Here is a 12,712-nt window from a genome sequence, read left to right on the forward strand (position 1 = left end):
TGCTTTCTCTTGCGAGCACGTTTCACTGCATTCCAACTGGTAATTATTTGTCTGTTTTTGCAACGTACTTCTCAGTTTAAACTGGGGTTATCATCGTTCAGAGTTTTTATTATAGGTATTAGTCAGAATTTTCTTGACTGTATCTCAAGTATTAACATTTCTCATCTGAGAAACTATTGAGAAAACCTTTACCTGAGCAACCATTTCAGATAAAGGTTTTGAAATTTGCCGTTAACAATTATCAAGGAAAATTACAATTTTGGAGTTTTTTTATGACTCGGAAAGTTTGAGCACCTCGTACGTAGTCATTAGTTTTAAAAAAAATCCGAGGACAAAATCTAAATTTCGAATTTGAGCGTTTACTGTTTAGTTGTAGATTTCTCTGCCATCAATCCTTCATTATACCTATAAATTTCGTTTTTGTGCATGGCACACAAGAATTTATAATCCATTCCTTGAACTTAACCTGGTTTTTATGCGGTAGACTATTATTTTTGTAAAAAATAAATAATTGTTCAAATAATGGTCCCGACATTATTGTGTTTGTCGTGCTTGTAAGCTACAGCGCTTGCATTGGTATGCGTGTGGGGACTTAGATGAACTTTGATGATAAATAGATAGTGGGAAATACTTTTAAAATAATTTTCGATTACAGACATACATGGAGCCTCTCATTTTTTATTATTCAACGCACCTTCACCTATATTTGAGCGAGGCTAATACCTTGCCGTCAGAAAATGAATATGCAAGGTCAGGACCCCTACCCTCCGCAGAGTAACCTTTTCTGAAACTTATATGTCTTTAAATGAGCCCAAATATGGTATTGCGATGTTCTCTTTTGGCTCAAGGCGATTCCGCCTGACATTTGGTCAATTGGTCATCATTTTATTTCCGTTTGCATTGCGACGTAGCGTTCGAGGATAGTGAAAATTCCCAGACTCCGGCTCTTACTATTGGTAATCAAGAGTCAATCAACATCCAAATGGTCTCTACGGCTTCGAATACGTCGGCTCTATTTTGTACCATTAAATTGTTATATCATCAATTTCTATCATAATGTAATCTAGTACATTTACATTAAATATTTTGTTTTCCGCACACTTAAACACAACAAATATTTTCCCCTTTACTCTTAGAAATTATGTGCCCGAGTCATTATCCATGATGACCAATGTTTTATAATTAATACTAATGCTTCATTTTATTCATTTTATGATAATTTTCCTAAATTTAAATTTTAAAAAATTCACGCTAAAACCATAGATTATCAACACGTATGGGCAGGTTTCGCTTGAAATTGAAAAACGCTTTCAAGTTTGAGCTGCCGTTGATTAGCAACTTTGCTGCACTTTGAACTCTTTTTTTGTACGAGATGGATTCGAGGCCCACTACTTCACTCTCATTATTCCATAAAAATGTTAATTCATGTCCATTTTATTTTTAACTCGTGAATTTAAAAGCTTTATCCCCAAGGAACACGAAACGTAAATATTTCGGGTGAGAAAATGTTTGTATAAAGCTCGTGAGAAAGAAAGTGGATTGAGGTTCCCTACGAAACCGATAGGATGATTATCCGAAGTTAAAAAGATACCAGTTTGATTTGCCTCGTGGTTGGAGCTTTACAACTGATTTTACCTTTTTCCCTATCGTTTATCTCTTTCCTTATTTGGTGATCCTTTCGAACCGCGAATTCTATCATCAAAGGTGTAGCATTCAAACATTCCTCTTGCTGGAATTATCCCAGTGAAGATATAATCTTAATCGCTCCTAAGGGGAAAAACGAAAGCGGCTCGTTGAGAAAAGAAGAAAAAAGAAAAAAGTGAAATTCTATGCATGGGAAAAATGATTTTTAACTAACAACTACGGATATTTCACATTGAATTATGTGCACTTTTCTTTCGCTTGTATGCATGTATACTTCTTAGTTTTCAGGCCGCACGGAAAGCATGTTCGCTTTTCATTTATCCTAATAGTAATAATCATTGAGTATGCTTTTAATCCTTAGTTATTAGATAAAGGCATTTCCTTTAACTTTTGAATATCTGAGAGTATTGCAAATTTGAGTTACAACAGTCAAACAGTAATATAAATTACTTGAATCGAGGTTTTTTTGTTGGCCTGAAATGTTTAATTTGATTTATGATCATTTATGATGATCATTTAGGATAATCGCTCGTGTCATACTAAAGTACGGGTCTAATGTACGATAGGTGTGGGATCCATAGATTTAAAATCTGTTGGATTCGAAATTGAACCGTTGGAAATTACTTACCTTATGATGTCTCTCGCAACCGTATCCTTTTTTTACCTTCAGAAGTCCCTACGCTTGATTTACCAATTTTCACATCTATGACATTGATGACATTGACGTAACTTTATTATTTTTAGTTGGTGACGAGATGTATTAATTCCACGTTTGTAGAGTTTTGGGAATATAAATATATGGCTCGTGATTCCGTTATTTGCTGCCTTTTCGTTCACCGTTATTTTCAGTTTTTTGCACATGCTTTCAAACTGAATCGCGGTGGAAAGTGTGTGAACTTTTTCTCATCCAATTGAATGAGGGTAAATACTCATGAGAATTCAAATTACTCAATGAACATTTTCAAATGCAATGATTGATAAATAAATTACCTATATGATCCCTCTTTTTTATGGGTCCTTACATCGTAGTTTAAAAACCAAATAATGGAATTTTTATTGGTCTCGAATAAAATCTAATGTATAAATCAATAATGGTCCATCAAAGCTAATACTAGTTGAATTACAAGTCGTTGAAAGCATTTTATTTGCACTGAAATTATTCATATCACCGATAGGGAGAGAGAGGGCGACATTCTGTAATTTCATTTGCTCATTTCTAATCTCGCCAATCTTTTTTCCTGTATCAAAGTCTAAAATACGCACTCAAAAATTAATTGCTTTTATTAGTTGTTATCGTTTTCTTCTAAGTGGCAAACTAGTTTCATTACCGATATTTTATCAAATTTCCTGACCAAACCTATCTTGACATTGATGAATGTGTTTGTTGATGACTTCTTTTAATCATTGTTAACAGATTATCGAAATCATTCCCGTATTTCTTCGTAATAATTTTGAAATCCTTTTCATTTTGTCCAAAGATTTTTGAAATTCCAAAGAATAGCATAAACTTATGATATATGTGTGCAAAACAAGTTCGTTTCTCCACATATTGTGAATTTGTCGCCAGTTATGCCTTTTCATTCATTTTCAGAAAAGTACATATTTAATCGAGGTCATCATGCCTTTGGAATCGGAACATTATAAAGTAACTGCAATGAAGCAGAATTCTTGGCGCTGATATTAGTGCGACAAAAATTGAGTACAGCAACATTTTTTAACGAATTTATGCTTGGATTTGAAAATAGAAACACAACATACGCACAGCATTGTTTATTCTGTCAAAGCCTTTTTCCTCTTTCTTTGAGTAACAAACAACCTGGCACTGGTACTGTTTCCAGGGCTAACCTAAAAATGGCGAAAAATGTCAAATTTCAAAAGCCAAATTTCAAAAGGGCATAAGATTGATAAGATCATGAGATTTGACGTAAGATTTGATTTTTAATTGACCCTCCATTTGTAGGAAAATGAATTTGATAGGTGAAAATGATTTAGTGGTTAATACCCTTTTCAAAATTTAATGGAGGATGGTGCCCCAATGGGTAGAGCTTTCGGACGGCTCCAAACAAAAATTCTCGAAGAGCTTGCTAAAACAAGAAACTAAACCTCTTTCCCAGTACGTGTAAAAATCATACCTGTGGCCTGTGGTGAGCTCAACCCCCACCTATCCTGACCAATGTCGGGTTGAATCACTTAGAGAGGGAACACACAAGTAATTATTATTTGCAAATATTTCCAAGCAAACGTAGCGGAACGTCTCAGGGCACATTAAATCGGCAACTGAAATGATTTCATCCTCTATGACGTCAGGAATGTCATTAAGTTTGTATTTTCTTCCTTATTCCGTCCCCCTTCTTCACTCCCAAAAATTATCCGAAGACCCAACTTCCGTAACGTTAACCGGTCCATGTTACAAAACAGCTTTCTCCTCAAGATTCTGCCGCCAAAATGTATTGAAATTCCCGCCCAGTTTCTCTCGTCCGAGGACGGCGAGGAGCGCCGGCAGTGACATCACCTGTGGCGGAGGTCGCGAGAAATAAAACATTGCCCGCGCCCTTCTTCATTTCTAGCTTTCGCGGCGACTCGAGTTGATGGCGCGAAGTTACAAGGCGGGCTATTAATGAGGTGTGACTCATGCATAGTGACACCATGCGGTCAGTCGTTGTTAGCGACACCTCACTGCCATCTCTGAGCAGGGAATTGTTCCAATGTCACTCAAAGGAATGGAATTTTGACCCCGCGTTTCTACATTAGAGTGGAAAGGAAATAGTAGGTAAATGTATTTCATTATTTGCAACGGATACAGAAATACCTTTCAAGTGAGATCTGTGAATCACTTTAATAAAAATTGACTTCAAACGGCGAACATTACGAAGAGTAAAAATTATCTGCCTTGATCAAGATTCGAATCCGGGTCTCTCGATTTCACGGAGGAAAAGATGTCTACGTAGTTCAAGATGTAAAAAACCTGATTAGAATTTGGTAGTTCCTGGTTCAAATCCCGGTCTAAGAATACATCATCTTGGGCCACCATAACGTCATTGAGATGTTTCTGCCTTTTGTACGGCAGTAAATGTCCCTGGTCTATTCTATGTCACGATGTCTGATTCAAGTGATTTGATGATATACACATACTTTGTTGATTAATAATGTAATGGAACTGCCCTCGATTGCAATAAAATTTACTCATACTGCATTCACGCAAGCGGGTCATCTAAGGTTCGGATTATGCGCGCTATGATAATTCAAGAGTTTATGCGTTTCTTTGGCAGCATTGTCAAGGAAAGTTAATAGGTAGCGTAAAAACTCATCCTTAGCCTCTGAGAATGTGGAGAATATTATATTCAAATCAACAAACTATATAGGCTGTGTCGATGTTTTTTTTAATTTTTTGACGAGTATCTATGCTATTATTATCCATTTGAAATTTCTCAGCTGTATTGTGTAATATATTTTAGATAACTGCTTGTATTATTAATCTCTGTTTAGTTCCCAAACATTAAATACATATTTAGGACTGCCATGTCATAAAATACAAATTCGTATTACTGTAATGACATGATATGTTGATGTAAAACTTCAATTTATTTAAAGTGATTAACTTCCTTCTCATAGAGTCCTTTTATGATTTACTGGTACCGTCTTAGGATTCATTCGTAATTATGAGTATCCTGCGAAGGAGCAGCGATTGTCTTGCACGTGAACAGTGCAATTGCACTTGGCCCGTGATAAACTAGTGAACTATTCGACTTTTGAGTGCATCGCTTGGATCTTGTTGATAGTATTTGAGCAACGTTTCTTCGTACTCAACGTGCGAGATAAAAAAATCGAGCTCGAGGCATTTCATTCAGAAGAAATTCCGAGATAAAAAAAGATCAAAGGTTTGTCTTCGGTCTGGCGCCGGCCGTAATCTTCCCTCCGTAGTACGCCACCTGCGTCTCATGACATCACTGCATTGTGCTCGTTACGTCACCATATTTCACGATAAAGACAAAGAATTCCTGTTTTATCGGTCGCTTCCCTTATTCCTTATTCATCCCCATTCCTCAAACTCAGACTTCACCCCCCTCCTCTCGGCCAATAACTTATCTCCAAGTATACGTCGATCTCGTACATACATTATTACGTAAGCAAGGGCGTACCCAGGATCAAAACTAGGGGGAGGGGGGTCAAACCATGGTCGCTCAAGTCTTAACATTTTTGAATGGAAATGGTGAATGAAACCAGGAATTCAAGAAAATTATAACAGCGCTTTAATAGTTCATAAAATTATTTGCTTGAAAATATAGTTTTATTTTAGTTGCATGCCTTATATTAATATCATTTTTCGTGGGTTTAAAGAAAATTTGTTGAAAACTTTCTTCTCAATACGGTCTCGATTTTCCCTGAAGACTTATGCGGTTTCTGCTTCTAGGGGGGGAGGGGCGGCCCCCTCCTGCTCCCCGCTGGGTACGCCCGTATATGTAATTCTTTTTCCATAATCTTACGACATACTTTGGCACTCTTCATGCTCTATATTGACATCAAATCAGGAATTTATTGGTTAACCTTGACTCGATTCATTAGATTTGTAAAACATACATGACTCCGAGCCCTTCCATATATTTTAATGCTTTTAATAAAATTTTTAGGAATAGAGTAGTGAAATTTGTCTTTTTAATAATATTGTCATTTCATTTTGCAAACGGAGAGTTGCCACACTTTTAATCATTTTCATTAACTCATTTGCTTGATTTGCTTAATGCTTTTTAGCTGAGTTATGATTCCTAAAATTTAATCTTCATCGGCTGCTTGAAAACACGACGTCCTCGGAGCGTGACGTCACTGTACGGTATCCACTGATGACAGACTGAGGAAGTGGATAGAAAATCGGTCTATGCTGGGGCTCAAACGCAAATTTGGCGAATATAATTGCTACTTTTACTGCGATATCTTGCATTCAAGGCTCTACCGCGAAGACTCTTAGCGAAGTGAATGTACCGTCCAATGACATCAGAAGATGTTTCAAATCACGAGACTTCAAGGGATATTTGAGCACTTTTAATTAGCATTGAATGACGTTTGTGGAATACTAGGAAATTTTCGGCTTATATGTTTGGACTCGTGAGATAATTCTCTATTCAGTGAGACTTACTAGCTTGATGAACAAATTTCATGCATGTTCCCCATTAAAGACTGCCTATCACGTCCACCAAACCTATTTGCCATATGAGGAATTGAGCTTATGTTCCCTAGCATGTTAAGATCGTTTAGTTTTCCACTTAGACTTCATTTTCATAATTTAACTCAACTGCCTAATGCATACTACAAAACTCAACCACCGACCATGGTTTCGGCATATTATGCCGTTTTCAAGGTTTACAGCCAATATTTCAACATCTTCTTTGCCGTTTTCAAGGTTTTGAACCTTAAAATGACATAATATGTTGAAACCATGGTCGATAGCTCAGTTTTAAATTTAAGTGTGGAAATTACCATTTGTGTTTTAATCATGGATAACACAACTTCCATAAAATCAAGCCTAAAACGATTATATACGAATGATTGAGTTGTTATAATTAATGCCTCCATCCATGACTGATCGTTTAGTACGTCTTGCCGAAACTTAAAGGCATTAGCAAGCAGTACCTCGCGTTGGCTTTCTCGGCTATGGACCTTACCGAGCGGGATAACGGGCGGATTGGAATGCAAAATGTGTGGCTATGGGAGTTATGAGAGGGGCTGAAGAATGCGTATTCTGAACCACGCTCTCAGATCTTGGCAACCCCTCCTTCCTTTCGCCGGTGAAGGAGATTATTTCTGGCTCTTACCGCGTGGGGGAGCGGTCGTAACTCCATCCCCCGAATGTGCGCCCGCGCCAATCCTGTGTAATAGTTATTTCCTTGTTAAATGCGAGCGCATTCCCCGTGTTATATTCCATCCAGATTCTAGATGATGTTTTTAATGATGACGATGAGAATCGCTCCGGTCGTTGGTAGTGATTTGATTTCGAAAGACTGTCAAACAATTGAATTCAGTCGATCAAATATAGAATTTGGAACATTATCCTTCAGATAACTGTCACCCATGTCCTTTTAAATTTTAAAAATTGACTATTGATGGAAAATCTCTTACGGAAGTCGAAGTCTTCGTTAACTTATTACATACAACTGCAATGCATACTTTTCCGTGAGAAGGTGTTGGACTTCGAGTTTATAGCTTGTCTACATTAAGCAAAAGTATTCACAATTCTATATCATCGTTGCAATGAAGCTAATAGACATTTTTAATTGATATTGCGATAGTAACCGCTATTATTTCTATACACCGCACACAAGGCATTTTATACATGACGCCTTCAAATAATTTTATAGATGCATATGTAAATGTTTGCGTTATTGAATGAGAGAGTATCAAATTGCATGTATTCATCGTTTTAAATTAAGTATCTTCATAGATTATACACCTGTGAGACCCTTTGTATTGATAAGCATTGGGAGTAGTTACAAGGATTTCACATAAAGTATTAGCTTTAAGGTACAGTCGATGGCATGTATTCACTACCCGTTCACAACATACACTTCAACACGCCTGTTACTTCCTGAATTAAATAGTAACGGAGAAATGTTATTTCCCTACAGTTACTTTGTTTTTTTCAGCCTTCCGTTTCCGCACAAGGTCTTATCTCGCTCGCGTAAGAAACCGCAGGCCCTGCGGTCAGGGAAATGCAAGTGTGTCCTCATTCTCATCCACATTTCGAGGTTTAAAATCACACAGTACGGGGAAGCCCCGCGCCTTCATTCATTTTTAAAGATGTGTTTCTTCTACACTTAAATTTGGATTTTCGAAAGATTGTTTTTATCTTACTTGGAGGCTTTGCATAATTCATCTTTAATATGTATTTTTCCAAGGTATTCTCGGTAATTTAAAAGAGCATAAATAATTATAAATGAAAATTTTAGCTGTTAGAAGATTGGAATGGAGAGTTGCGTCAATCCAATCTTTGAAATTGCTTAATTCTGATGATTATGACGCCTTAGGGGTCTTTTCATTTAGAACGAATGATTATTCAACAACTGCATGACATAAAATACAAAAATTAATAGCTTTCCAGATTGTATATATTATCTCAAATCATAATTTTGATTCAATCATACCACTTGATTGGATTTTTTAGTCTTACTCTGTAAGTGTAATCTGTGCCTGATAATTTAGGCATTGTAAAAGTATTCAGTGCGTAGTTTATGCTGAACATTACTTGTTGCTTCATCAAATTATTACTTACGTAACCATTCCCTATTCATTGGCGTTAAGTAGTTTCATTTATTTCGAATTACGTCTATTTTTCGCAAAAAAATCGTACGTAGGTATTTAATGACATTCCAACAGGTACCTCAAGGATGATTTTTCGTGTGCTTTCTTGTCTTAAGTATCAAAGTAATTTGCATTCACAACAGGTTTACTGGACTAGTCAGCTTTAGCGACCCTTAATGCATTTTTTTCCAGTTTGAAATTGGCATGCACTTAGCTGAAAGTTTCTTTGATTATTCCATTAGCATCGCTTAAGCATCATTGTTATTCGGTATTTATTATGAATAACATTTCGTACTTGAAGTTCCTTTCGACTGGCACATCGTTTTAGCGTGCTGTATGTCATCATTATATATAAGCGTGATGTCATGTGCGGTTTTTCAAGATCCTCAAAGGATGTCGAAATCGATCTTCAACGTTTTAAACCCGCCAGCGGAACGAACGATCATAAATATGCTATGCATGTCTGGTTTTATTAAAAGAAAGTGATAGTTAGTGGCTCCACGATAAAACATTATTCTTCTTCAATTTTTTCATTGCGGTGAATTGGAAACCGTGCATTAATTCCACAATAACTTTATGATTATGATGATAAATATGATAAATAGTTCGCCCTTGATGTTAAAGAAAACTTTTTTATTATGAAATCATTTCTTTTATATTCAACTTTTATAATAGATGTGTATCGCTTTATTTCATAAGAACGTTATTATTAGATGTCTATCCTTTCTTCCAGCCTTGTATTTTCAATAATTCGATTAATCACTTTTCCTTTTATTTTTTTATTTGACTAATGTCATCATATGTATCATTCGTATAATGATTCGCTTCACTAAAATACATTTATTGATTCTCTAAATTTTACCCTTTGAAATTTCAAAAAAAAATCCTCATCGGATTTGTTTTTAAGACGATCATTTTCAATGGAAATGTTGCCTCGTAAAACACTGCTACAGTTGTAGCAGGTAAAGTTAAATATGTTTGTAACTAAATATCCTGAAATTAAATTTTTATCGGAAGCAGCAGTGGATTGGAGAGGGTTGATTAATTATAATGCCATATTCCGCCAGATAATCCTAACCTTTCTTTTTCTCTCTTTTCTCCTCCTGCAGCGCCACCCTGGGCAGACCTTCCGGTTCGAGTGCCAATCACACCAGTACTTACCACAGCCAAACCGAGTCCACGAGGGCGCAGACCCTTCCAAGGAAGCTGAGGCACTCCCCGCCACACCACTCCAACAACCACGTGTCCACAACCACCTCGTCCGTCCGCAGACAGCTGTACGCCGACTCGCCCAGTACAAACTCCTTCGCCAAGAGCAAGGAGCTGCAAAGACACACGGGTAGCCTCATCAACGTCTCCATAGTCAACAACGTGACGCCGGGCGGGAGCACCAACACCACCCGGGCACCACCCGCCAAACCAGCTCGGACCTATCGCTCAAACCTGTCGCGCAGTAAGAGTTTCAACGTTCACGGCAACCAGGAGGACGAGGTGGACACGTTCCACGTCAAGCACAACAAGCTGATCAACGGGGACAAATGGGAGAGCCAGGCCAGCCGATACAGGTCGAACCCACAGCTCAGCCGGATACTCCACGAGGAGTCTCCTTTGAAGAGTCCCGGGATCATTTCGAGCATAAACCGGAGCCAGAGAGATATTAGGGAGGCCATCAGGGAGGAGAGCGACACGAAGTTCGCGGACATGATTCGGAGGGAGGAAGACGGGCTGCTAAAGAAGAAGGAGTGGACCCCGAAGAACTTCAAGGAAAGAAACGGCTTCGTGAGTAGCTCAGGTCTGTCTGTAGACAAGACCCCGGGCGGGCGCTCGGAGTCGGTCAGGATCACGTCGGTCTCCGACGGTCCGTCCGTGACCAGGACGGTCAAGAACTTCGAGAAGAGGTCCTCAGGAGGAGAAGGTGTCAACGGTGGTTCTGGTCGCTTGGAGACCACCTACGAGGCGACCACGACCGTTACCGAAAGCAGATCCAGGCCTTCCTCGATCTGGAACAGGAACAGGAAGGTCCTCGGGCCGGGATTCACCGAGTCCACTGGGAACGGAGGGGTTGTCATCGAGGTTCGGAACGGGAGGCTGTGATGACCGCGCCCCTTTTTCAAGCGGGACCTCCCCTTTCCCCTCTGTGCCAAACATTTACAAGATATCCGTCAATTAAATAATGGTGTGGATAGGTAAAAAAAAAAGGAATTGAGCGGTCTTGTACTTACATGTAATATTCGTTCTTTATTATACTTTGTTATCTCCCCCACATTGTTAATATCTCTCGGACTAACGCATTTAGTTATCTTAACCAAATGTAACGAAATGAGGAGTCACCGAGTCAATCGCGATGTGGTGGAATGTTTAATCGCCATATTCTGATGTTTATGATTTGTTACGCATGTCCCCACTCCCTTCAAATATAGTCATTCGTTTCCTTGAGAGGAAAATTTGTCAAGCGCCTTCCTTACCTCCTCTCCGTCATATTTGGATGGACGGTATGGTAGCAGAGTGAAGTACCACGGACGCCCTGTGATGTATTTTGGACGCAAATATCTTTATCTCCAGATGAATCAGGACATTTTTGTGGCGTCATGGTGGAATTCTCACGCACGAAATATAATCACGCAGGAATCTCCTTGTGATTCGTTGATCGGCTATTTCGCAATTTTTGCGGAAGTGCTCTGGAAAAGCCATTGCCCGCCATAGATCGTGGTACGTTTTTGTGCTTTATCCTCCATTATCTTTCGATGCATATTTGCCATATTGCGATAAAAGACTTGGTTCTATTCCGAATCTATTCAATTGTATCTGCAGACATAAGTCTTATATCCATTAAGAACTAACATTGTATCAAGCTAATGCTTGAATTACTTGCTCCCCGATAATTCAGGCACTGAGCATACAGTGCAACTACTCCAAGCCAAATTACTGAAGATTTTTTCAAGATCTGAAAGTGAATAAATGACTCTCCCGATGAAACTTTTTCGTGAAAGTAAATGATGGGTTTTTCGAAACTCAACTATCAGCAGTGGATGTTTGTCATGACTAAAGTGCTACAGAAGACTGCGTGGAGAGAGATCTGCCATAGAGGGAGAAAAACGTCATTAACTTTCGTGATAGTCTTCTGACATGTGTCCCCGTGCTGACTATGTGCTCCATGTATTTCATTTCTCAAAACACTGAGGATTATATACCACAGTGGATTGAATCATAGATTTTGTTCGATGATTTTAAAAGCATTATTATTTTAAACTCCGCCTGTCATCTCCAATAAGCGGATCAACAAGTCCTTCGATAAATATGTATATATTGATTTCATTCTTTCCTGTATAATTATCTAAGTCCAAATAATTAATAAACCATATTGTACGAAAAAATTAAAAATAAATAAATATTACGTCTAATCGTTGATATTTTACTCGTCTCAACAATTTTTCACCCCATCAAACTTGCGGTATTCATCAACTTCAGACTATTAACGATAACGAAAAATAGCATCCCCGCGGCAATGCACTCTACCAACACGAAGATTTTCGTCTTTTTGGTTTATTTTAAGAAAGAGAAACAATTGATAATCATCTCCTTACATGAAAAGTCTAGAAATTGTTTTTACATGTAGCATACGCAACTTCAATATCCATGTACTCTTCTAAACCTCGGAAATTGAAATCTAATTTTCGGCCATTTTAAAAATTAAAAAAATGAGTAATATTTAATTTTAAAAGGCTATTTGCAATGTGAAGAAGTTTTTCTCTCTATAAAATATACAATTAAATGCACC

At 37.9% G+C, this 12,712-nt stretch overlaps 1 protein-coding gene across 2 annotated transcripts in view; it reads left to right on the forward strand.

Moving 5' to 3' along the window:
- LOC124158818 overlaps positions 1–12,335 on the forward strand; it is a 347,990-nt gene extending 335,655 nt beyond the window's left edge. For both annotated transcript variants that reach the window (XM_046534159.1, XM_046534160.1), the window contains one exon: positions 10,044–12,335. In XM_046534159.1, coding sequence (XP_046390115.1) covers positions 10,044–11,028 — 985 coding nt within the window. In that variant the 3' untranslated portion in view covers positions 11,029–12,335. The remainder of the gene's footprint in view (positions 1–10,043) is intronic.
- The last annotated feature ends 377 nt before the right edge of the window (positions 12,336–12,712 follow it).

The sequence above is a fragment of the Ischnura elegans genome, chromosome 5 (genome assembly GCF_921293095.1).
Source record: "Ischnura elegans chromosome 5, ioIscEleg1.1, whole genome shotgun sequence".
NCBI lineage: Eukaryota > Metazoa > Arthropoda > Insecta > Odonata > Coenagrionidae > Ischnura > Ischnura elegans.